The sequence below is a fragment of the Nanorana parkeri genome, unplaced genomic scaffold, assembly GCF_000935625.1.
Source record: "Nanorana parkeri isolate BGI_ZX_2015 unplaced genomic scaffold, ASM93562v1 scaffold122, whole genome shotgun sequence".
Classification (NCBI taxonomy): Eukaryota; Metazoa; Chordata; class Amphibia; order Anura; family Dicroglossidae; genus Nanorana; species Nanorana parkeri.
The window spans coordinates 1,492,619-1,518,762 of NW_017306390.1; the positions used below are offsets into that span (position 1 = coordinate 1,492,619).

Below are 26,144 nucleotides of genomic sequence, written 5' to 3' on the forward strand. Positions count from 1 at the left end.
ACATATATTTACAAGTAACCTCGTACGTTTAAATGAAGATGTATGACATTGAACAGACATCCACTGTCCTTGAAACCTGAAGCTATGTCAGAATTTGTGAAGAACTAGTAAAGAAGCAGCTGTTATGGGAGTGGTTTAAGAACAAGGTTCTGTGTTTTAAATAGAGTTGTAGAATACATTTAGAAATCATGAGTTAAGTAGTTTTGGTTGCACCATATAGAGAAGTATGGGAGTCGTGACGTCAGAAATAAGTTAAGAATATGCTTACACTATATATGGCCTTATAGGATAAACCAAGCACTAACGTCGATTTTGGAATATAAGCGACAGGGGACTTCACACTGAAAAACTCACACACTTCATTACATACACTAAGGGGGCCGCACGGATGAACTTACACACACACTCACAAGAAGAGAATTCTAACACGCCCATTTGGGAAGAGACTTTGTTATTTCACCTGCTAAGACTATTTTGGGTTGAACCCTCCAGAAGCTGAGAAAGACTCAGAACGAGGTGACATGCTTTTTAACTCTTCATTAACTATATACTTTGAACTATCTATTTGTATATTATATTTTTGCAATATAAATGTATGCTGCTTTGACTTCCCATTATACAATTAAAGTCACAAGTTTTTCACTCAACAACTGGACATTCATTGATGAAGATTAATCACCTTACAACACTTAAATCGTAAGTGTCAGTCGAGAAATACTAATTTCTAACACAGCCCCAGTTAAAAATCCATTGATTACTAAGTTTATGTGAAAAGAAATATGGAATTCAGACACACTAACACTTGTAGTGTCAAGATAGTAAAGGCCTAACTATTGTTAAAACTGTTAGACTAATCTGGTAACAAGATGAAATCACTTTTAAAAAAATCCAAATCAACCTTCACTTTCCACTTGGTTCACAATTTACAGTATTAACACTTGTGTTCTTCAATAAAGTACATGACCCTATTATACATCTGACCTCATGGAGATTTACAGTCCAACAACATTAATTGTTTGCCATTGATCTGAGAATATAATACTGTTAAGTTCAGCCGTTTAACCTAAAGGTAGCAGGGGCTCATGGACCCTTCATGTGTCTGCATATATTTCTTTTTGTACGTGCTTGCTCAGTTCGCCTCTCAATATTCAAGAAAAATCTTTAATGTTATGCTTTGTATTCATGTTGTACATTATTTTCTGAAATAAAATTATGCAGTACAAAAAGAACACCTTTGAATGCAAAACGCATCATTTGTTTTGTACATGCCTCTCCTTTATAAATATGGAAAATTGAAACTGCTAAATAAAACCAGATACTTTAACTGCCATTACATTGATGAATATATAGAGAAACATCTGCGAGAGCACAGCATATAGTAATTTAACATGAATGCTGTACCTTCTATAACCTGATATAATCCTAATACATGGTTGCACATGATAGTGCATGTTATGTGTATACAGTATGTGCTTTAGTGTAATAATCAGCTACTTTTTATGAGTTTTTGACTTGTTTTTCATTGTTGCATGTATGAAGTTTCCCTCAGGGCCTGCTCACACGACGTCTGTTTTCTGTGCTGACCTGATCCGTACACTCCTTCACTAAAAATGCATCCCAATGCATCCCAATGTATCCCTATGTGTTTCATGGACTACAGTTCTCTCGTGCGCAGTCCGTTCAGGTTACGACAGAAAAATACTGCATGTCACATTTTGTACAGTCCGGAAACGAAAAACGCGGCAAAACACATAGCACCGCGTCTGCAGATCCGCACCTGATCCAGACCTGATCAGGACCTGAAACTCATGTGAACAGGCCCTTAAGGTTATGGTATCCGTTAGAAAAATTGTGTGGCGTGGAATCGCTTATTCAAAACAACCTCTTGGATTAAGAGTTCCAGCTTTACTAGTTGCATAGTATTAAAAATGGAGACTTAGGACAACAGCATGTGAACCTGCAAGTTGTAAAACAGGACATCAGTGGCATTTCCCTTCTGTTATGGCCAGACTATTGACATTTAAGTGTTTACATACTCTTCACACCAGGGTGATCCATTGCAGTGTGTTTGACACATGCAAATTCATGCACGTTATGTTGCATGTTAATGCACATTGCATAAAGACGCCCCTTCATTTGAAGAGGCTGCCTAATGCACAGCATTAAACCTAAAATTGGAACTGCTGCATTTTAGTCATGCAGGGCAATGCATGTTGGTGCACTACCGAGTATTGAGTTAGGGTGCCAGTCAAAATGAATAGCACCGTAGTGCACCAACACACGTAATGGAGGTTCCTGCGATGCAGTGGTGTTAACATGCCCTAAACGGCCTTTAAAACTAACCCCCTGTAGTTGCAGGCACTGTTGTGCGATTCATCCTTAAAGTTCACAGGAGAAGCATTAAAGCCATTTGTGTTGGTTCTCAAAGCCGTTCAGCTCACCCTTCCAGGAGTGACTTGGCAGCCTTTCAGCCTTCTAATCACTAATAGAGCAGGTTCTCTAGAAGTGGGGAACAGAACTGCTGAGAAACCCAATTTTAAAGATTTCAGTGCTTCTGCTATGAACTCTGGGCACAAATTGCGTTGCAGTACCTGCATCTAGACAGGTCAGTAGGTTAAGAATATGTTAATACTTGAATGTCCATATCCTTGTCACAGTTTCACATTAGGTTAAACACATTTACACCACTTTAGAGGTGATGATAGGTTGACCTTGGGTTTTTAGTACTTCCAGCTGGTTGAGTGGCATCAGCTGATATTTTGGAATACATGCCATATTATTTCATATTGGTGGGTTTATATTACAGCATTCTAGACTTGGCTAGGAAAGACGGTATTTTCATTAGTGGTGACTAAAATATTTTACCATGTGACGTTTTTCTGTTGAGTAAAAGCTTTGCAATTGCACACACTAAAATGAAACCAATAAAAAAAAGTAGGTCACGGTGTGGTGGATATGCAACACAGCCCTGAGACCATGTAGATTATGTATGAGGAAGCGCGCTTCTGCTGCTGTGACCAGCAGGGCATGTCCATTACAGTCTGTGTTTACTATAAATGTAAAAGCAGTTTTTAAGCACATGTAAAAGGCTTTTATCTCTTTTATCTCTGTGCAATGGGCCTAAAAGAGTTCTTCATGCTCAGTGCATTTTCTGAATGTTCATCTACACAGGGCCAACGCAGAGTTCTTTATAGCTACATTTGATGATCAAGAAAATGTGTGTTATACAGGTGAAACTCAAATAATTAGAATATCGTGCAAAAGTAATTGCAGTAATTTCTGCAAAAGGGGCCCAAACCAAGTACTGAGTACATATGCATGCTTGTACTTTTCAGAGGTCTGATATTGTTCTATGTACAATCCTTGTTTTATTGATTGCATGTAATAATCTACTTTTTTGAGGTTGTGGATTTGGGGTTCTTGGGGTTTTCATGAGCTGTAAGCCATAATCATCACAATTATGACAAATCATGGCTTGAACTATCTTGCTTTGCATGTAATGAGTCTATCTCATATATTAGTTTCACCTTTTAAGTTGCATTAGTGAAATAAATGAACTTTGCACGATATTCTAATTATTCGAGTTTCACCTGTAGTAGTTCAAAACTGAATCCGGTCCTCCTTTCCTCTCCATCATTGGGTGACAAAACCTCTAAAGATACAGTGCAGTGTTGTCACCTTAGGACAGGAAGTGTGTTACTGGCAGGATCACTAGGTGAAAATAAAAGAAATAAAGCCTGAAAAAAGAAACCTAATGCAGCCACCACATTAAAACACGGTAAGCTGTAACATATGACATTTGTGTTCTTGGACTTGGGTATACACTTTTATATATATTTACATTTCTATAAACATCTATGTAATATTATTCAAACAATAGGTTCTGTCACTGTTCTCCCTTACAGACTTGAATCCATTTGAAATGACTTTAGAAATGATGTAATGGACACTTTTGTTGTAATCCTTTAGATAACAAAGTGACTACTTCACCTAGAATAGTAATAATAACTACAATCCAATATGGAATTTGTTACGATACTGTAAGGTTTTGTGAAGCTTTGCAACAGTCTGGCACACTTTGTTAACTCTACTGAGTGGAAGAAGGTGTATTGCTTGTTTAAAATTAGGATCTTGAGGAACAGTGTCAACGAACTGACTAGTCCACTCACACTTCCTCAGGATTGACCCAGCTGTTTGTATTCTTTCTTACTGGTTCTGTTCCCTTTGGGCCTCAATCTGCTAACTTTCCTTCTTTGTCCATCCTCGGCATTTCTGCCCTAAAATTATTATTATTGTTATTATACGGGATTTATACAGTGCCAACAGTTTGCGCAGCGATTTACAATATAAGGAAGACATTACAATCACAATACAATTCAAGACAAGATGGTAAGGAGTGCCCTGCCCGTGAGGGCTTACAAGCTAAAAGGGAGGGACAAGTGATACAGTACATGAGGAGGTAGCTGTGTGGGGATGATATGTTTGAGAACGTGATGTTTGAGTGGTTAGGTTGAGGTGGGATAAGCTTCCCACGTAGGCAGAGCAACAGGTTTTCTTTTAATACCCCCTACCCATCCGCAAATACCTTCTTTTTTTTTTTGCTACCACGCTACTCTGTTCAGATGCCTGGAGATCAAAGAATACTGGGTACTTCTGCATATAAAGGAGCATGTCACTCAATATTCTTCCTCCCATCAAAGCTTGCAGCAACACATATCACAATGGGAAAGGGTCCTAGAAAGATACTGTAGCTCAAAAGCTATCATCCACCACTATGCAGTAATGTCATAAATGGGACTTCATCCCCACACACACATGAAGCAATATGCACTAAAATATGTCCACTTTGTACAAAAATAATGCCACAACAAATGGAAATGCCACTAAACAAGTTTGCTCACTTTGGGATAATCCACTGTTGTTGAACATTTTCTTTGAATGTATCTAGGCCTGAATAATGTACAGTATATACAAGTAAACACAAAAACAATGCTACACAAGGCACATCATTTATTTAAAGAGACCTAATATTGAAATCTATTTGAGAAATGTTTTTCTAGTCAGCATTCTGTATTATTTTCCTGTTCGCTGCTGCTGTTCTTCGGAAATAAATGTACTGTTTGTGTTTCAAAGCCTGAAGAGATTTAATATTTGACCATGTGGGGATGACTCAAAACTGCCATAACATATAAAGAATTTACAGCCATAGGCAACTCTGTTCATTTAATGTGGGTAGTATGAGGCTGCTGTGTAAAGGCCACCATTGACATTAGTCAATGGTAGCGCAGGGTCAGTGAGACGCACAGTGCAGAGGTCAGTGTGACTCACAGTGCAGGGTCAGTGTGACGCACAGTGCTGGGTCAGTGTGACGCAAAGTGCAGGGTCAGTGTGACGCACAGCGCAGACAGAAGTCAGAGTGACACACAGCGCAGGGTCAGTGAGACACACAGTGCAGAGGTCAGTGTGACGCACAGCGCAGAGGTCAGTGTGACACACAGCGAAGAGGTTATAGTGACCCACAGCGCAGAGGTCAGAGTGACGCACAGCGCAGAGGTCAGTGTGAAGCACAGTGCAGGGTCAGTGTGACGCAAAGTGCAGGGTCAGTGTGACGCAAAGTGCAGGGTCAGTGTGACGCAAAGTGCAGGGTCAGTGTGACGCAAAGTGCAGGGTCAGTGTGATGCACAGCGCAGAGGTCAGAGTGACGCACAGCGCAGAGGTCAGAGTGACGCACAGCGCAGAGGTCAGAGTGACGCACAGTGCAGGGTCAGTGTGACGCACAGCGCAGAAGTCAGTGTGACGCTCAGCGCAGGGTCAGAGTGACGCACAGCGCAGAGGTCAGTGTGACGCACAGCGCAGGGTCAGTGTGACGCACAGTGTAAGGAAGAAAGAAAAGGGACTTACAGTGCACTTAGCTGGTATTCAGGTGCCTCTTCTTTCTCCTGGTGGTGGGGGGGGGGGTTGGGGTGGAGGTCGGTGCAGAGGTCCTCCATGTACCTTCTTTTCCCTGCTTTCTGGATGGCCGGTCTCACCGTCTCTGCAGTCTTCCTCCCAGCCTGGCAGCTGAGGTGGGCGGAGGAAGCTGCAGAAGACAGCGGATGTCATCGAGGAGCGCCGCCGGCGGGACCAGAGATGGGACACTACCACCACGGCGATCGTTCCCTTGTGTTCTCTCTTCTCATCGGCCGCTCTGTAGCTACAGTGGCCGATGAGAAGAGAGAACAGAAGCAAGCAATTGCCGCGGCGGTAGTGTCCCATCTCTGGTCCCGCCATCGGCGCTCCTCGATGAGATTCCACTCACCCCCCCCCCGAGATTCCACTCGCCAATTGCGAGGGGGCGAGTGGAAATTTTGAGGCCTGTACTATACCATAAACCGATTCAGCAAGATCAGAAACTAGCATCTGATGTTTATGGTCCATTTTAGGTTCGTCTTCATTCCTACTCTGCAAAGACCTATCATAAGTATGCGCCAAATATTTTTTGCCGCCCATATTAGATTGTGAGCTGGAAAACGTTTTGTACACTTAAGGTGTATTTCCACTTTTGCAGTAAAATGTAAGAAAATCCCTCCATATGTTTGTTATGTGTTCCCAGCATACCCAAATGTTTAAAATTATATTTCTTACCTTTTTCGATATTTCTTTGGTGAAGACCTTTTTGCAGATTCCAGGTTACTCTGAACAGTTTGAAAGTAAAAGTAGAGGGACATACTGACCTTCCTCTCATTAACATAAAATACTTCAAAACCTTTAACCCTTTGTTAGGACAGGCGGTGTTCAAATCTAGTTTACCGCTGATAATGACAGTACAAACAGGGTTAATTAGAGTAAACATAACTTCCCACAGCCCCTTCTTTAACACCTACATGGGGGTAGCTAGGAAAGATTTTAAAAGTAAATATAATGCACAGGTTGAATGAAAAAATAAAACAGTGTATGGCCATGTTTAGGCTTTAAAGAAAATACAAGTTGGTTACAGTTTTCATCCTTCGGGCAACAACTTCAAAGCTTTTTCAGTACAATGAAATTTTAGTGCTTACTTATTTTTTATTCTTTATAGCATCCTAGATTTTTTTTTTTTGTTTGCTTCTCACACATTTGCGTCGCCGTGTCCGTTATCTGGACATATCTTGCTGCACAAGAAGTGAGTTGTGATAAGCGGCAAAGCATACTTCCTAAATAAACATGTATATCAGCTTCTGGCCTACAGCCAGTAGTGACATTTCTGATAAACTTATGTGACTCTGAAAGCACATGCTTGTCAGGTTTGCAAAGTATACTGTCTGTGAAGATGGGATCCTCATGAACCATCCAGTGGATGTGCTGTGAAATTTGAATGCCACTTTTTGCATGTTAAAAGCCACTAAACGTAATATACAACTAAAGGCTTCTGCATGGGAGTCTAAGCAAGTACCAAATCTAGTTACTTTGTGATGCATAATCTTTGTAAACTAAAAAGAAAAAAACTGCCTTTACCTTCCCTGACTGAGCTAATTGTGTATCACACTCTACCCATCACAGACACTCCACACACATTGGGATGGTTTCAGCAACACAGGTAGTGCTGGTAATCGTGACAGCAGTGGCAAGAACTAGATATGGTCAGGTGCTGAATAACAAGCCACTGGCTGGATCATACTGATCAAAATAAAGAGCAGAAAGATGAACGCATCAGTCTGTTGCTGATCCTATTCTGTCCAGTCACAGGCCAGGGGCAAGGGGGTGTCCTAGCTGTGTTGTTGCAGCAGAAAAAAGTCAAGTCACTGTGCTGCCTGATAGGGCCGTGTGAATCTGAGAACTGGTAATACAAGTCCTTTAGCAGGTAAAATAGATCCTATACACTGAGTGGCCAGATTATTATGACCACCTGACGTTTGTAGGCAAATTAGCTATAATTTCGCGCTGAAGTTGCTAGAGGGCCAGACCATTATAAATAGGGAAGCAGGTTGTTTACCACAACAGTAGAAGTGATTTTTTTCTGAAGATATGGGTAAACAATGCGATTTAACAGCCTTTGAACATGGGATGATTGTTTGCGCTCGGAGCCATTGAGCGAGTATCAGCAACACAGCAGAATTCGTTAAATGTTCAAGAGCAGCTGTTGTTAAAGTGTTTAAAGACTGGAGTGTCAGCCGAAAATTTGGGTCTAAACGTGTGAATTGTGGCCGTCAGCGACTAGTCAATGTTAGGGCAGAACGGAGAGTGGCAAGACTGGTACAAGACAACAGAAGGGCATCAGTGCAGTGTCACATTCCTCGCATCACCTTTCAACATCTCATGGAGTCAATGCCAAGAAGAATCGCTGCAGTATTTAAGGCAAAAGGTGGCCCAACTAAGTACTGATGGGGTGGTCATAATAATCTGGCCACTCAGTGTATATGTATTTCAACTGTGTGTATCTGCTTGCCTGGATTTCAGCTTTCACATTACCATTCAGTACAGACTTTTACTTTCCATGTTCAATTCACAAAATAGTCTTTGAGTAATAAGTCCATTGCCATCTGATAAGTACTGCAAGTACTTTTTCATTGATTTTACCTATGAGCTTCCCATTGACAATGAAAGACTTAGGTCCTTGGAACTGAAATATTTCATTAATGATCTGGTGCAATTACAAACTGGTTGCTTAAAAGGTAATTCTTTAACCTTTGTGTAACTCTCCTTTTCATGACAGCCTTTAGAAAACCTGTAAAGTAAAAGCCCGCAGGGCAAATGTGTTTTATAAGGAGGGGACTGAATGAATAATCCAGTAACAGGTTTTCATTGTATGTTGCATAATGACTTTTGCTAACTGGAAGAGCAAAGTCAGATTGAAAACCACTGCGCTGTGATTTTCTTTTTTGCTCTGACTTTATGTTTCTAGATCCACATTTTTTTTTTATACCATACAGTAGTTTGAGCCTGGCCCAGAGTATTGGAGGCAGTAATAACCAGTCTTAGTGGAAGGTTGAATTTCCTACTGAAAATGCCAATTTGTAGACCGCAATACAATTGTGGTTAACCCGAGATGTGTCTACATACTTTTATCTGTCTGTTATTCAATCCATTGCATACTTTCCCTCTTGTGTTTTGGAGATGTCCCCGTGACCACACATTAATTCTTGACCTCTTTCCTAAAGATATTCTAGTTTTATATTTTTCTGCAAGCTTGTGTTTAAGTGTGTTTGAAACACATAACTTTTTTCTTTTCTATTTTTGGATTAAATATGGAAGGATAAGAACCCTTATCAGGTTTTTCCTCGCTACTCAACACTATGTTAGAGTGTTTATCCCCACTTACTGTTCTGCTGACAACAGGAACAAAGACAAAAATAAACATTTGTCATGGGTCCCAGCTTTCTCCTACATTTGTTTTCTGCCCGTGTTGCTATTAAACTATGTCAGCAGGGCATGAAGTGAGAACACATCTCTCTGACTGAAAAACCTGGTCATTCAGTACACTCAGGTAGGCAGCTGACCTCATTGTTGGGCAGATAATGTTGCTGAGCCTGGACCTGACCAACTAAAGCAACTCCAGATCATGTATCATACTTGGCTAAATCCAGGTGGTGACTTTTTTGGCCAGGCAGTGTGTATGTATATATATAGATATATATATATACATAACATGCAGATTACAAAGTTTGAGTAAAGTCAGAATTTTTTATCTTTGTACTTGTGTCAGCTTGGCAAGTGAAGTGATGAAGACTTTGGAACTGCAGCTAGCATTTTCAGAAGGACAAGGACAGAGGTCCACAATGGCATTCTGCATATTCTCTACAACTACAGGTATCCTTTAAGATTAGGTGGCTTTGTTAGAGAATACTTAACAAACATGCCGGGTTTTCTTACAGTACCAGTAACAGCACTGCAGAGCTGCTTCCTCTTTCAGGCCGTGACAATGATGAGCAATTACAGACCGCCATGCGCACTTCTTCAGTGGGACTACATGATGGAGTGCTGATGCACAGCATCCCTGTAGTGTTCCGTATAGCATACATCTGTTTGGAGGGTTTTCTTACCCTATGCTTGAAATGTTTATTCCCTTATTTGCTTAGCGATTGCCACCATAAAACCAATTGTTAAACTCAATTTTTTATTTTAGTCTGAACAGACTAAAGATGGGTAATGCCATCAGAGAAATCTGTTTTAGATGTATTTGGATGAAATCTTGTTTTTAAATATTAGGGAGGGATTTGATTTTGCAAGGTGTAATGAGGAAACGCCTTGAGGGGAAAATGGTTATTAAAATCCTAGACTGAGGAATAACAATTACAATGAATAATACTGGAGAAATGAGTGTATATTTATATATACTTTGTTTACTTTGTATCCATATGCTTAAACATTGTTTAACCATGGGACTATCAGTATTGTGATTGTTGAGAACCAAAGCGGCTTCATTAGTAGTTATGCATTGAAAGTGTTATCCAGAAAAATCTACACTTGTGAATTAAATTGAAGTGTCTGCGTATAAGAGAATCCCTCCTACTAACCTCCTACCTCTACGATGAAGCCTGATGGGTGAAACACGTTAGAGCAAGAGGTCTATGCTAAGGTTTTGACGGTGTGTCTGTTATCATAGAATACAAGTTTTATATTCGGTGAAGACCCATGGAGTATGGTTATTGTATGGAATGCCTTCAGAAATTTGTAGAATGTTGTTCAAAATTTTGTTTGATTTTTAACATTCAGTTTTGGAAAGAATAAAGTTTCCTAAACAAAAACCATATTTACTATTAGAATTTCATTTGTTTCAGAAACATTTGCCATTCTGCTACTTCGATATTTTTTTTCTTCATTACTGCAGTCAAATTCATTTATCAATTTGACCTCATTAGCTACAGTGTTTCCCCGAAAATAAGACACCGTCTTATATTTTTTTTGCCTCAAAAAACACATTAGGTCTTATTTTCAGGGGATGTCTTATTTTTTTGTTTTTACGTCAGAATGTCCACTGTGTTTTATTTACTGACCTTAATAGTATGGTAAGAATGAGAATAATGCTGTTGTTCTTTCTTTCTTTTCCTACTGGTCAGTATCGGTAATGCTGATCCCTTTCTTTCACTTTCACAGGCAGAGTACATTTGATATCACTCCGCCTGTCACAGTAACTGGCACTATAGAGGAAGTATCAGCTAATGCGGCTCTGCTCCTTCCGCCGCCGCAGCCTTGCTTTCTAGAGCGCCTGCTTCCTTTGCCATCAGGGACAGTGGTACAAGGTGTGGATCAGTGGGGATATCAGACAGTGAACAGCAGTACACATTACAGTACAGTACAGTACCATTACATTAAGCAGTGCCTTCAGGGGGACAGCAGTTGGTGAAGTATGGTACTTGAGTGCTCCCTATCACTGCGCTGGCCGGAGGGAGTCCCCTGTCATCTCCATAATACAGTATGTCCATGCAGGCTGATACCATCTCTCCTGCTCATCAAGTTCTCCCTCACATGCTACCACCAAACTAGGTCTTATTTTTGGGGTACGTCTTATATTACAGGAATCTTGAAAAATAGTGCTAGGTCTTGCTTTCGGGGTAACAAACTCTACTAGTGTATAGCCAGCATAAGGATGCTTATGTGGTAGAAAATTCTGCTGGATGTATGACCAGATTTTTTCACAGAGAACTAGCGGAAAAAACACACATAGGGATAATCTTGTTCCATTTTTTTCTGTGTATGGTCACTTTTGTAGATTTGCATTAAGGTAGTGTGACAGTAATGGTGTTCATTTACTAGACACGAAGTACAACGTTTATATTTAATACGCCCCTCTTAAATTAAATTACAAAAACATTTTCTGTAAATTTTCATTATAACATTGGCAATCCTTTCGTGTGGATTTAGCATCAAAAGTGTCACTCATCAGTCTTAAGATTTTGTGATTTCTGCCCACATTTATTGGTACAGTAAACAGGATAACCAAGCAGAAATTTTGTATGCATATGTGGGGGGGCGGTTATGGTGTTATATTTAGCAAAAGACCTTCTGTCTGGCTCTATCCAGATCCTTTCCCATCCAGAGCCCCTGTCTATTCATCATTAGGAGTGGACAAAGACCACCAGTCTGCCCCTCTCACATTACCGCAGTAGCACTGTGCAGCCTCTTCCATTTTTAAAGGAGAACTATGAGGTGAGTGCTTTTCACTCACCTCATAGTTCTAGCCGATGTGCGACAATCAGACTGTCACAGGTCGGCTCAGTAGATCGAGAAGTGAGCGAACACATACCGGCGTTCGCTCACTTCTCGATCCTGTCACAACTCTCTGCCGTGACAGGGGAGGGGCTGGATTCCCCCCTCCCCATCTCCGATCCTCCAGCGCTGACTGGCGGAACAGACTGGGGAGGGGGCGGGTACAGCTGGCTCTGCCTCTAGATAGGCCGAGCCAGCTGTCACTCACGCAGCTGGGCGGATACAGAGATAATTGTTGGGATCCGCTTCAGCTGTGGCGTCTCTGTATACCGCGAGCTGTAACTCGCGGTATACTGCGGCGTCTCAGTATATTGCGAGCTATAGCTCGCAGTATACTGAGCTTAGGGTGATGGGAGGACGCTAGTTTGTGTCCTCCCGTTACCCTTAGGAGAACTATGGGGAAAAGCCTAAACCCCATAGTTCTTGAAGGCCAAAATATCTTGTCCTCCATTGGGCTACTTGTTACAGACTATCAATATATCAAATCTCAGTAACGCGACTGTTTACATTAAGAGGATCACATACATAACAAAAAAAAACCTACATTTTCTATTGTGTATATCTGAAGGCTATTACTGTATCCTTTGATATGAAGAACTAAGATAATGCAACACACAGCTATGAGTTCCAAGGCTTTATGACAAATACAAAATAGCACACATTGTAACTTCAAACGGATTTCACATTGTAATCGCTAACATGTTTCAGCTGCTTCATCTAGCAGTCCTTTTCTCCTAAGGTGCACATTTACTGTACACATGATATATGAGATCTCAGTAAAGTAATACAATAATGTTACTTTATCTTTGCTTTTTCAGCAACGATCAAAAGCAGTTGTCGCAACTGTTGACACTGATATATCTTTCTTTCTTTCTATAGAGTACATCGTCATGTGACTCTGTACCCATTAAAGGAGTCATGTAAAAAATAAACACACATACAAAGCCTCTTTGCTGCTGCATCCTCCAAACATGCCATGCTGGCTCTAAGACCGATAGCTCACTAATCACATGACAGATCATCTGACAGCTCTCAGTCTCTGCTTCCAGTGACGCCTCCCCTGGATTTCCTCCTTCTTTTGCTGCTTCAACACTGATGTGAGGGGGTGGGTGCTGCTGGTTCTGGCTATCAGCCACAAGCTGAGAGGGAGAGCCAGTTTTCAAGCAGACAGCTGGGGTGGATCCCAATAATATTGTCGTGATCCTCCTGGACTGTGGCTCGACTTTGCCCTGTCAGTTCATAGAGGGCATCAGTCCACTATCAGCTGACTTTAGGTCACAGGAGTACATTGGTAAATATACTCCTGGGACCAAAAAGAGAAGTGAAGCCAAAAAAACATGTGTGGCTTTACTTCACTTTTAAAGCAGAGCCCAAAGCAATATGACTGGATGGCACAGCCAGAGGTAAATGTTAAGTTATTTTCGCCTACCTCCATTTTTAGAGAATCCACTCTCTGTAAATTGTGCTGAGAGCACAGCAGTACTATAATCTTTGTGTTGCTCCTATGTGCCCTCTTTACTGCTTGTCCCTGTACATGGACAGGGAGCTTTGAGGGAATGGTACTGCTGCACTTTTGGCGCAGTTTTCGGAGAGACATATCTCACAAAGGACAGCACAAGGGTAAGTATATTGAACATATTACAGCTGAGCTTTCTAGAGATTTCCTTTTAGGCTGAAATTAAGTTTTGCGAAGCAGTAATGTGCAGTGTGCATGTTGGTAAGCTATGGTGCCATTTATTTTGAGTGTCTATTCACACCATAGTGCAGTGCGCTGCAGCACACCCATTTTTGTATGCTGACTTGCATTGCTGCACGCTGCATTAGGCAGCCCATTCAAAGTGGGCTGTGATGCATCTCAACACACTCATAATAAGTGCAGTCTGCATTTTCCCACAGAACAACGCAGGGTGTCCTATATGTTGCTCTATGGAAATATGCAAGCAGCATTTATTTTTGCATTTGTTCAGGTGTGTTGCAGCCAATTCCTTTTGTGGCACATTTAGGCAAACGTTTGTCTTTGGAGGTGCATTGGGGTGCCAGTTACAATTAATTGCACCCCAGTTCACCACTGCATGTAATGTGCGCTATAGGGCTGCAACCAACTATTTGATAATATTTGATAATGAGAATTGTTGTCAACTATTCTCATTATCGATTTAGTTGGTTGGATCCCCTAGCTCTCTTGTCCATGCTGGGTGGAGGGCACAGCAAGCAGTGGACGGGTGCAATAGCCAGCCTGCTATCGGCTATTGCAATTTGAAATGGCCAATAGCAGGCTGGCTATTGCACCAGCCCACTAACCTGCTGTATTTACATTCAGCTGCCGTATGCGGAATCTTGCCATTGGCAGCTGTCATTCCTTGGCTGAAGCTATTTAAACGCCATGTGCTTACAATGCTATTAGAAAAAAATGATAAAAGGTGGGAAAAGTCATTTCGGCCTGACAAATTATGCTGCGGGAGGTGCATTGCTGTGCCATTCATTTCAATGACACCCCAAACGCGCCTCCCACCAACAGTGTGATCGCCCGCATTGCAATGCACGGTACCGCAATGCAGTTGTATTCTGAAGTAAACTTTGTAACACTGCATTTGTGTATTTCATTTTAAATTAAGGATGGTTTTTATGAAAACATTTTTAATCTGATTAATCGAAGAAAATATCGGCCAACTAATCGATGATGACAATAATCCTTAGTTGCAGCCCTAGCGCGCTACCATGTGTTGCATTAACTTTCATGTTTAAGTCTCCTTATTGCAATGCAATTGCTGTGATTTGTGCCCTGGATGGCACGGTAATACACTACCAGGCATTGTTGTGTGCGTTGCTAAAAATAAAAATAGTGCATGCAAATTAATAGGCTGCTATAATGCACGTCAACACACCTCCCAGATGTAAATTGGTTCCTTAAACTCTATGTATAGGTATGCAGGTAATAGAGAGAAGTCTAATAAGTCTATATATGAGCTGCCTACATGAAAATATACAGTTGCATAATAACTAAAGTGCTAAAAAGCCATCAGGTATAGTCTGTATTGTTCATCTGGAATCAGTGTTGTATGTCTAAAGCATAGAATGTTGTTGTTTTTCTTGTTTTTGCATTTTTTATAAAGCTGTCTTTCAGGTAGGGCTACAGTGAAAATCCAAAGCAATGCTCGTATAAACCCGCCTATATCATTTTCTTGTCCCCTCGCCCCTCTGGCATGCAGCACGTGAGGCCATGTGACTTTCAACACCCTTTTTAGTATTGTTCAATGGAGTAATAATGTTTGTTTATGCTCCATTAGGTCTCTGTTTATGAAGCTGTGAAAAGAGCCATTTCCAGCTACTATTATTAGCAAGTTTTGAGGTTATTTTCCAGAACACGATGTTTAACCTTTTAATTAGTTCATGTATAGATGGTTCTTGTGCTGTGTCCAGGGCAGCTAGGAATTTTCTGCCAACCAGTCCGACCACACCTAGGTTGTTAGGTTTGTTAGTGTCTTCAGTTTTCTGATCATGTGATTGTGGAAATTCACTATGAAGGCTGTTACAAAATGTTGTATTAATTAAAACTGCTCAGGAAACCTGTTGACAAAATCATGATGTGGCAGAGGTGTTTAGGGATAATATTGCACATGGAAAAAGAGTTCATTGCCTTAAAGGAGAACTAGTTCTCCTAAGGGTTTAGCGTTCTCCCGTGACCCAAAGCTCAGTATACCGCAAGCTACAGCCCGCGATATACTGAGACCGCCGCAGCCGGGACGGATCCCGACATTACTGTCGAGATCCACCCAGCTGCGTGATTGACAGCGGGCTCTGCCTATCTAGAGGCAGAGCCAGCTGTACCCGCCCCTTCCCCGTCTGTTCCGCCAGTCAGCGTTGGATCCTTGCAGGGAGCGTGAGTGACAGTCACGGCTCTCTGCAGGGACATGATCGAGAAGTGAACATAGACGAATTGGAGAAAACACCACTATATGTTTGTTATGTTTTCCTATGCACACATCATACCAAAAATAATTAAAAAATATTTATTACATGTTAGCTGTCTCTGTTAAGAAGGTCTTTGGACAGGCTGCAAGCTTCTGTCTACAATTTCAAAGTGACAAGAAACTGGCTGTCCCATAGAAAGACTAGGACAGACTGAGCTCCCTCTCATTAACATTTAATCCTTTGTTAGGACAGACCTTGTTCAAATCTAGTTTTTATAAATGATAATGAGATCTGCCAACACAGTACAGACAGGGTTAATTATGGTAAACATTAACCTCCCCACCCCCTGCATTCCATTCTAAAATTCAAATTAGATTTTTTTTTTCTTTCAGGCTAGAGCATATGTAAGCAGCATTTATGCTGTGTGAATGAGAACTAGTTACAAACATAAAATAGGTGTTATCTCAGTTTGACTGCAAATGTTGAAATACACATGTTTTTCTTTAAAATAATACTTGTAGGGCTATCTGTGAAAAATAAGTCAAGGCAACTGGACCGTATTTTTCTTGAAGACGTTTCACTGGACATCCGATCAGCTTTCTCAATTCTGACTTAAAAAAGCTGGTTGGATGACCAGTGAAACATCTTCAAGAAAAATACAGCAAGTCCAGTTGCCTTGACTTATTTTTTACAGATATAGTATATACTATGACCTGGATGAATGAGAACCTTAACAGACACTTGTAGGACTGCTATTAATGTGAACCTGATGTGACCGAAAACATTTAGATAACAGCAATGCTGAAGAGCCTGTGTTACATTGATCCTTTTGGAACCCATTTAGATTCTGGACCCAGGCTGTACTTGAGGCCTAGGTGACATTTAACCCCACCCCTGTCATGCACGGTTTAGTGTTTTTAGACCAGATCAAGTTCACTTTCAGCATATCCCTAAGTCCCTAGTTCACTCTCAACACAAGAAATCCCATTCATATCTATGGAATCTGATCACACCTGAGTTTTGTCGCAAGCTGTAAAATGGTGAATGCTGGGAAAGGTACATGAGCTTCTTTCAGGCAGATTACAGCATTTGGCCGCATAAACTTCAATGGAAGTGTTTTGCACATTTCTGTGTGCGTTGGTGCGCATGTTTGCTTATTCACCACATTGCATTTTGATTTGCTCAATAAAACATGCCTTTATGTATGCACGTCAAAATGCATAAAAACATGCTAAACACACTAGATGGCATGTTTTAAAACGTGCACTATATGTGTGAAAATGCTGATGCCTAGGTCTGAACGGAGACGGTTCCTCTTTTTTTAACCAAATCCTCTGTTCCTACGTCCTCCTCAGTTGTCCACCTTTTTGGTCTGATGTACAAATATTTAAGAAAAGGTTCTATTTAACTACTGAAAGTGTTATTCTCCACTAAAATCATCATCTTATCTCTTAATTATCTTGTTTGCTATTTTGAAAAGGCAATATAAAGAAAAGTAATGGTGGAAAACAACAATTCTGGGTTTAGCCAATAATTTTTGCCATACACAATCTTAATGGTCCTCATAACTGTAGGCATGGCAGGGGTGTGTACATCGCCTAAATACATAGAGGGAATATTATCAAAGCTGGAGCAGATAGAATCTGAAGCAGTTGTCCATGGCAACCAATCTGCTTCTATCTTTCATATTCAACAAACTGAAAATAGAAGCTGATTGTTTACTATGGGCATCTGCTCTAGATTCTGTCTACTCCAGTTTTGATAAATTCCCCCATTGTGCTGTAAGGTGTCCCTCTTTCCCATCTCAGAAGGTTGAGAGGTATGCTTTAAATTGACACTAAACTCAGAAGTTAAACCTTAAAAATGCATTCAATTACCTTAACTATTAACAAAAATGTATCTTATTTGAGTATCACTCAACTGTAGATCCTCAAATCATCTCTGAATTGGTGCTGACACTGTCCTTCCTTCTGGAGGGTGGCTACTTTTGTTCTCTATTATGTATCTGTGTGTGTTGCAAAGTAGCCACCGCTCCAAGGTCGACCATGATACGTTTACGTTTACTAATGTGTATTGAGATTGTACTGTATCACGGGAACGAGCTTAGAGTGGTGGCTACTTTACTACACACATGGGAACTAAGGTGGAAAAAAAAGTAGCCACCCTCTAGAAGGAAGAACAGTGTCAGCACCAATTCGGAGATGATTTGAGCATCTACAGCTGAGTGATACACAAATTAGCTCCATTTTTGTTAATAGTTAAGGTACTTGAATGCATTTTTACGATTTAACTCTTGGGTTTAGCGTCACTTTGTTATTACATTTCAGATGCTGATGCCACTTTATGAAGACAATGTAGCAGAGGTGTCTACAACATGACGCACTAAATGTAATACAAAATATTCTTCTTCTGAACCTCTCTCAATGTGTTTAGCTGTCATGTAATTACATTTTCTGTCAATGAACTCTTGCAAGGAACTGAACTTTCAGAGATCTGAATCTTCATAATGAACGCTTACAAAGAGTTTAACTGTCAGGCATTTTAAATTAGAAAGGTTAAGAGAAGCCCAAAACATTCTGTACCTTTTGGAATGGGAATGGGAATGTTGAAGGACCTGTGCTGTGAATGTGATGGAGGGGCAAATGACCAGGTTGTCTCAGAGAGATAGAAACAAGGGAATCTCTTTATGCAAATGATCTTAAAATAACAGGTGGTGATTTTTTTTTTATTGGTATTGGCTTCTTTTATATGAAAATACCTGATGGTAAAAATAACAGCTGAAAGATGCTGCTAGTTAGTTCCATGTTATGTGTATCATTTTGGCCCAGTTTCAAAAGATAAACCTTTTTAAGAATGTATGTATATATTTTCATTTCTGTTTGTCCAGAAGCATGTACAGTTCCTCTCTAACCCATGCTCCTATTTTCTTGTATTACAGATTACTGGAGTTATTCTTCTAGCTGTTGGAGTGTGGGGAAAGCTCACATTAGGGACATATATCTCTCTCATTGCTGAGAACTCCACCAATGCTCCCTATGTACTCATCGGAACTGGCACTACAATCATTGTCTTCGGACTTTTTGGATGTTTTGCCACTTGTCGTGGTAGCCCATGGATGCTGAAACTGGTAAGAATCAACCCAAATCTGTTGTACTCATTGGTATGGCAGAGTATATTTCTACAGCCATTTGCTATGTTTTTCATTTATTTTAATTGTTGTCATTGCCATGTCACACAACAAGGAAAGGTGTGCATACAGCAGCAGCTAACCGTAAACTTGCTTTCTTTTTTTAAACTGCTTCTATACCCTCGCAGTTGCACTTCAGTTACTCTGCAATATGTTTGAGCCCACAATATAGCTCTACCCCCTATCTCCCCACCACATCCAGATTTATGGGCCAGCCAAGTATGTGTATGTGGTTATGGGCTAATCCACCTTGCATTGCTGGTTTATAGAAATACACATCCCAACCTTAGCCAAAACCCTAGAAGGTATTCTGACCAGATATATAATACAGAGACACATAACCAGGCAGAGCAATTCAGAAGCTTGCATTATAAATATAAGTTTCTTTACACAGTAAACTGTAAAAATTAAAGTCTTAGGTTTTATTTTCCTCAGCTGAGCTTATTCTCATAGTTGCAAGCATCCTCCCCTCCCTCCTGAAGTTCTGGCTTTTTTGGTTACTGCTCTAACTCCAGCATGCTAACAGGACAGTGAAGAAGCAGAAGCACCCCTGATGGTCATCTTTGTGCTATGTTCTTCCCCCCTAAAGGCGCATTCCTTTAAGGGACCCTTTCACACGAGCGTTATTAGTTCAGTCAAGGTTCACGGATACAAAAAAAACTGATGAAAACTGAATCCGTTACCATCTGTTTTTTGGGCCTTTTGTTATTATAGTATGGTACATTCCCATAAATCTTTGTAGCACAATTTGGCCACACCCACCATTGGGCTTGCTACTTTATTACTGCAAATCATTTTTTTGGGGGGGGATGTCAAAGATCGGCCCAGATGTGCAATGAACGCCACTTCCAAATTGAAACAAGCAAAAATAGGGGGCGCCTTCCCTGGTGTAGATTATTTTTATTGAGCAATAGCAAAAGATAGCATAATACTCACAAAAGAGTAGATGACAGTAAGCCTTCAAAGTCAGAAGTTGGTCATCAGTCTGAACAAAAACAAAAAACAGCATGTGAGAGCTGCAAACTGGTGCTGCATTGAGATCTACGAGTGCCTCTACCACAGTGTCAGATGGGAGTTGCCATTCACAGATCCTGTAAATTTAAATATGTACAAAATCCAACAGGGAATTCCCTAAACATAGGTGTAATAGTGCATGAAACATGGTGTGAATGAGGGCTTAGGCTTTCATTTACATTACCTATGTTTTAGGACAAGATTAAAATGTCAAAGTTTAAAATAATAGCTAAAAAAATACCTCTGTAGATTTGATTTTCGCCTCCCACGTAACATCACACATGCAGAGATCTCGTATGATGTGTGCCAATTAAAATGAACTATAAGGGCCTGCTTAGAAGATTTCAGCGGACCCCAAAAATACCTCGGACCCAAAATAATATATCTCCAAAAATGATCTTCATAGAGCTGAGTCCTTCTTCAAGTATTTATCTCCCAACCACCTTGTTATTTATTTACCAACCACAACACCATGGAGACAAAGATTCCAACAAGGAGACGGTTCCATGAATATTAGATTCTCTTCAGTTCAGTCAAGGTTCACGGATACAAAAAAACTGATGAAAACTGAGTCCGTTTACATCAGTTTGCACATCCATTGTCAGTTCAGTTTACATTTACATTTACCATTTTGACTGACCAGGACTGATGTAACCTGATGATCAGTTTACATCAGTTCAGGTTACATCCGTTTTTTGAGACTGAAGTTTTAATACAGCATGGCACGCTCAGTGCATGCTTGGGGAAAGCAAAGAATCATGGGAATTTACTATACTATAATAACAAAAAATCCAAAATGGACATGTAAAAAACAGATGTAAACTGAATTGACAAAAGGATGCGTATACTGATTACATTTTAATCAGTTTTTTTTGTACCCGTGAACCCTGACTGAACTGATGACGCTCATGTGAAAGGGACCTAAGCCTAACCAACTCACACTGCTGGCCTTCACTTTCCATTTGGGTTGTGCTGAGCAAAAAGGTACAGGGAGCTAATCTAAAGAGAGCTATCAGGCATTTATATTGGCAGTATTTTCAAATGCTTTAAATATTTATTACTTGCCTGGAGTTCCACTATTAACATTATACATCTTTCTCTCAACCTCTTCTGCTTTGGGGGGCAGATTTCAGTTATCTGCCCTGCATATACATATTGCTTGCTGAGCTATACAGCAAACCCTTCTGACAGCAAGGACAAGACCGACACATTTATATTCACCCCTCTGAAGTTTTATAATTCAGGGCAGTTAGGAGGTGATTTATGTATATACGCCTGTTGTTATTATTCTGATATCGATCTGTTTTGGCGTTCAGTATAGCCATATAAAAGCCATTTTGTCATTATTATAAAACATACCTTTCCATTTTGGTCTGCAGCTATTGTTAATTACTAAAATTGTCAAAAAATTCATGCTGCTTCCTGGCAATATTTTAACACGGGGTGTTCTGTATGTATGCAGAACTCCATCAGCAAACTCTTTTTTCCAGCTTCAATAAAAGGCTTGCTGCTTATTACATAAATCTGCAGAGCCTAATTAAAGGCTCAAAAACTGTGGAACCAGCGCACGATGATCTTCCAAATAAATTCAAACTTTATTCCACATGCATATATAGTCATAATTAAAGGCATCCCCTGCAACAGGCGTTTCAATTGGAGAAAATACTTTCTAAAGCTAATCCACGTTGAAAGGGATGCAGACAGCTTTTCTTTTTTTTTAGCACTGAAATTACTTATTATAATTCTAGTAACTCTGGCACTCATTTTTATTAATTTATTATGCTCCTCAGCTCCATCTAGTGGCTATAATGCGGTATTTTCCAACAATTACATTCGTTCTGTTTAAGAAAACATTCAATTTTGCCCTTTTCACACGGAATTAATGTAAATGTAAGTTTCATAGGACAAATGGCTCTGCATCCTTTTTTATAAATACACCCCTTAATGCATTTGTGAGCTGGGATGTTGCTGTCAGTGGCTGGGCTTCCAGAGCCTCAGTCCTGAATTTATGTAGCAGAAATATCTGTAACTTATACTTGGTGTACCCTTGGTTTCCACTAGGGCACAGTACCATTATACTGCTATTGTAAATACACAGGCAGTTTGGACAGGTACAGAATGTTATTCACCATTTTCATAGCAGCTTTAGGATTAGCAATTAAAACATCTTAGCTTTATTTCTCCAAGAGCGCAGAATTTTTTATTAAAAACAGAATCTTGTATGCCTGAAGGTTTTCAGAAGAATACTTTTTTCATTCCTAGTGCACAATGTATTCTACACAAAGCTGTTTAAAAAGAACACAAAAGGGTCTATTTTTATCAATGTTTTCACCCAAGATTCACACATTTCTCCAATTACGTTTTGGGTGGAAACTTTGATAAATAGACTCCATAGTCTTTTCAATGGTTGTAAAGACATACATTAGCGTTTTGTAAATAGTCTTATTAATAGGTGTTTATTTTGTAATATATATGTACAGTGACCATATTTACTCATTGTATACACAGGCCCCATGATCTGCTTTGCAGTGCTACACAGTGGTTATGTTTTATTGCTTCTTCTCACAATGAAAGTCAATGAGTCTGCCGGCTCATTGAAAACAATGCACTCCCTGTTTAACTAATACCTTATTTCAGCAGTTTAAGTTGTATTAAACTCTCAAGCTTTTTCTTTCTTCTAATAATGAATCTGGACATACCTAGTATACATTGCCCAGCTAAGTATTTCTTTACGTTTTTTTTCTTTCCAAGCCATTATAACCATCATGTTTCTAAACAGCTGACTCCAACTCCCTCAGCTCAGCTTTCCTGAACTTCCTGTCCAGTACAAGATCACAAGGGACAGAAAAATACCCAAACCCAACACATATCTAAAACTCAAAGCGGGGACCCTTTAAAGATAAATCTAAAGATCGCCCAGTACAAGAATGTATCCATAGCAACAAGTCACGGCGTCATGTTCCTTCCTAACCACATATACTGTATATACAGCAGCATAAGGAAACGCAGTATCCTTTAGATTCTACCTGGATAACAGAATGTAAATACCCAACAACATCTTTATGATCACATTTTTAAGAAATAAATAACAATACAAACTAACAAATATAGGGTTTATTTTTAAAGCAGTGAATGTGACGCATTGACCAAATATTCACTGCAGATAAATCAATCACACTGTGATTTGAACTTTTCCCCATAGTTCTCCCCAGGGTCATGGGAGGACACAAACTAGTGTCCTCCCGTGACTGATTTATACTGAGACCGCCGCAGCCGGGACGGATCCCGACATTACTGTCGATCCATCCAGCTGCATGATTGACAGCTGGCTCTGCCTATCTAGAGGCAGAGCCAGCTGTACCCGCCCCCTCCCCCATCCGTTCCGCCAGTCAGTGCTGGAGGATCGGACAGGGGAGGTGGGAATCCCTGCAGGAAGCTGTGAGTGACAGTCACGGCTCTCTGCAGGGACATGATCGAGAAGTGAGCGAGTGACAGTATGTGTTCGCTCACTTCCCGATCTATTGAGCCGACCTGTGACAGTTTCATTGTCACACATTGATTTTCACTCACTTCATAGTTCTCCTTTAAAACACATGCACCAGGAAGATATGCCTACAGAGAATGTCCGGTGAATGTCACTTTGCCTTCTGTATAACTTTACCCCCGAAGTGCATTTTTCTACCTGAGACTGTGTGTGATTACTCTAATAGAAAAGATATACCTGTCCTTTGATGTAGAATGACTTTAATTAAACTGACAGACAAGAGTACTTTGTCAGACATGACTCAATCGAATATGAAGCTCGTCCTTTGTTGTAGCTTCTTTAGAAGATTGTATTCTCTAGAGCAGTGCTTCTTAAAGTGTGGGTCGCGACCCCATATGGGGTCCCGCAAGTGAACAGGGGGGTCGCGGTCCGAGTCCCCGACCAAGACCGCCATCAGGGGGGTATGGCCGTTACTTGTGTGAGGGGCCCAGGCAGCCGAGGAGGTCTGGGCTCCAAGCTAGATTGTTTTATTTCAGGTTAATGTATAATTTGCAGTGTAGTGTAGTTTTTTACGGTCATGGCCCCCCCTGTGCACTTGGTACCTTCCTGAGAAGAGGAGAGAGACACTGACTGGTGCTGGGAGGGGAGGGAAGAGGAGAGAGACACTGATTGACCCACTGACTGATGCGGGGGGGGAGACACCGACTTACGCTAGGGGAGGGGGGAGACACCGACCGACGTTGGGGTCCCTTAAAAATTTCCTCGGCCAAAAAGGGGTCACGAGTGGAGAAGGTTTAAGAAGGCCTGCTCTAGAGTATAGAAAGTACATGCTGCTAGTTGTAGCCCAATAAAGGCTCACAACAACACAGATCTGACCGTTCTTTTATTTTGGGATACTTTTTGCAGTGATAAAATATTAATTCACCTGTCAGATTGGGTCCCTGGGGATAGTGGGTAGAAAACAAGTAAAGTTATATTGCAAGAAGCAAACAACTAAAAAATCCCCAAAAGTTGACAATAATCAAAAGTCTGTATCTCCAACAATAATACAAATGTAAAACTGTATTATTTGTATAATATTATGTTTAGTAATAATTTATAATGTTGCAGAATGTTGACCCTATTACTGATTCCCCCATCTCTCCTTCATTCGCTTTTTCACCAGTCAGAGCCTGGGGGACTGACAGTTTCAGAACCTGGAAGTGATTAGAGCAAGTTGTTACCGGGTTCATTCTAGCTATGGAAGATCAGTAAACGGATGGTCACTGATCGCCCTCCTGACACCTGTCGTGGCCATTTTGTGCACCCAGGAGGGACATGAAGGGTGAGCCTGGGATACACGGGGGAAGAAAGTCAGGTGGGAGAGCACCATAAAAACTTGGGAGTTTGTGTACAAACCGGCACTGCTGCCATCGTATGACATATGTGGGTGGCAACGAAAGGTGTTCAATCATGCGGATGTCCTAAACAGCAAGTGATTTATTTAGGGGATTTTTTATGTGGTCAGCTTAGATGCTTTCTTTATAGCAGACCTTTAATGAGCGGAATAGGCTGCTAATGCTGATCTCATTGAGAAAATGCTAATTACCTGGCTGCCATTCAGATCCAGAGGCTTCAATGCTTTAAAAGCAATAGACTCAAAACTGCTATGTAAGAACCGAAGTCAAAGAAAAGTCGTAACTTACAATGTGCTTTGTTTGTTCCCTATTACTGTCTCAGTATTGAAGCCAAGGTTCAGCAGGAAAGCTATGGCTGATGGCCGCATACAGATTTTCCTCATACCAGGTTTCCTTTAAAGCCAACACTAAATTCCAAGCAAATCGCTAAATTAAATATATATATAGATCTATATATAGATCTATATATATAGATCTATATATAGATATATATATCAGCTGTTTTACAATCCAATTGATTTGGATTTTGGAACATCTAGTCCTGAGATTTAAACAGCTCTGGCCCACAGCACAGTCCTACTTTCCAGGAGAGGGGGCCTGATCAGGTCCCTTCCCTACTGTGACTGGACAGTGAATGGTGAAGCAGAATCCTCTTATCAGCATGATTCCTTCAACTGGAGCACACCTGACTAGCTCATTGTGCTGCCCCCCTTCTCTGAGCTCTGCTGTACAATAGCCTGCAAGAGGCTGATAAGTCAAGTTTAGGTGCTTACACTGCATATTTTTTTTATTATTATTTTACATTTAAATGCTAAGTTTGCCCTTTTTGACCGTAGTTAATGGTACACCCACATTCAGGGCATAACATGAAACATGGTCACATCCCTAACCCCCCACTCCCCTACTTACCGGATTCGCAGGGTTCTTTTCCCTTCATACACTTGTCATTATTTAAATTCACCACAGCTGTGTATGGCACTCTCCA

At 40.6% G+C, this 26,144-nt stretch overlaps 1 protein-coding gene across 1 annotated transcript in view; it reads left to right on the top strand.

The window, feature by feature from the left end:
• TSPAN7 (tetraspanin 7) overlaps window positions 1-26,144 on the top strand; it is a 130,497-nt gene that overhangs the window by 70,012 nt on the left and 34,341 nt on the right. Inside the window, exon 2 of the mRNA XM_018553517.1 lies at window positions 19,016-19,204. Coding sequence (XP_018409019.1) covers window positions 19,016-19,204 — 189 coding nt within the window. The remainder of the gene's footprint in view (window positions 1-19,015; window positions 19,205-26,144) is intronic.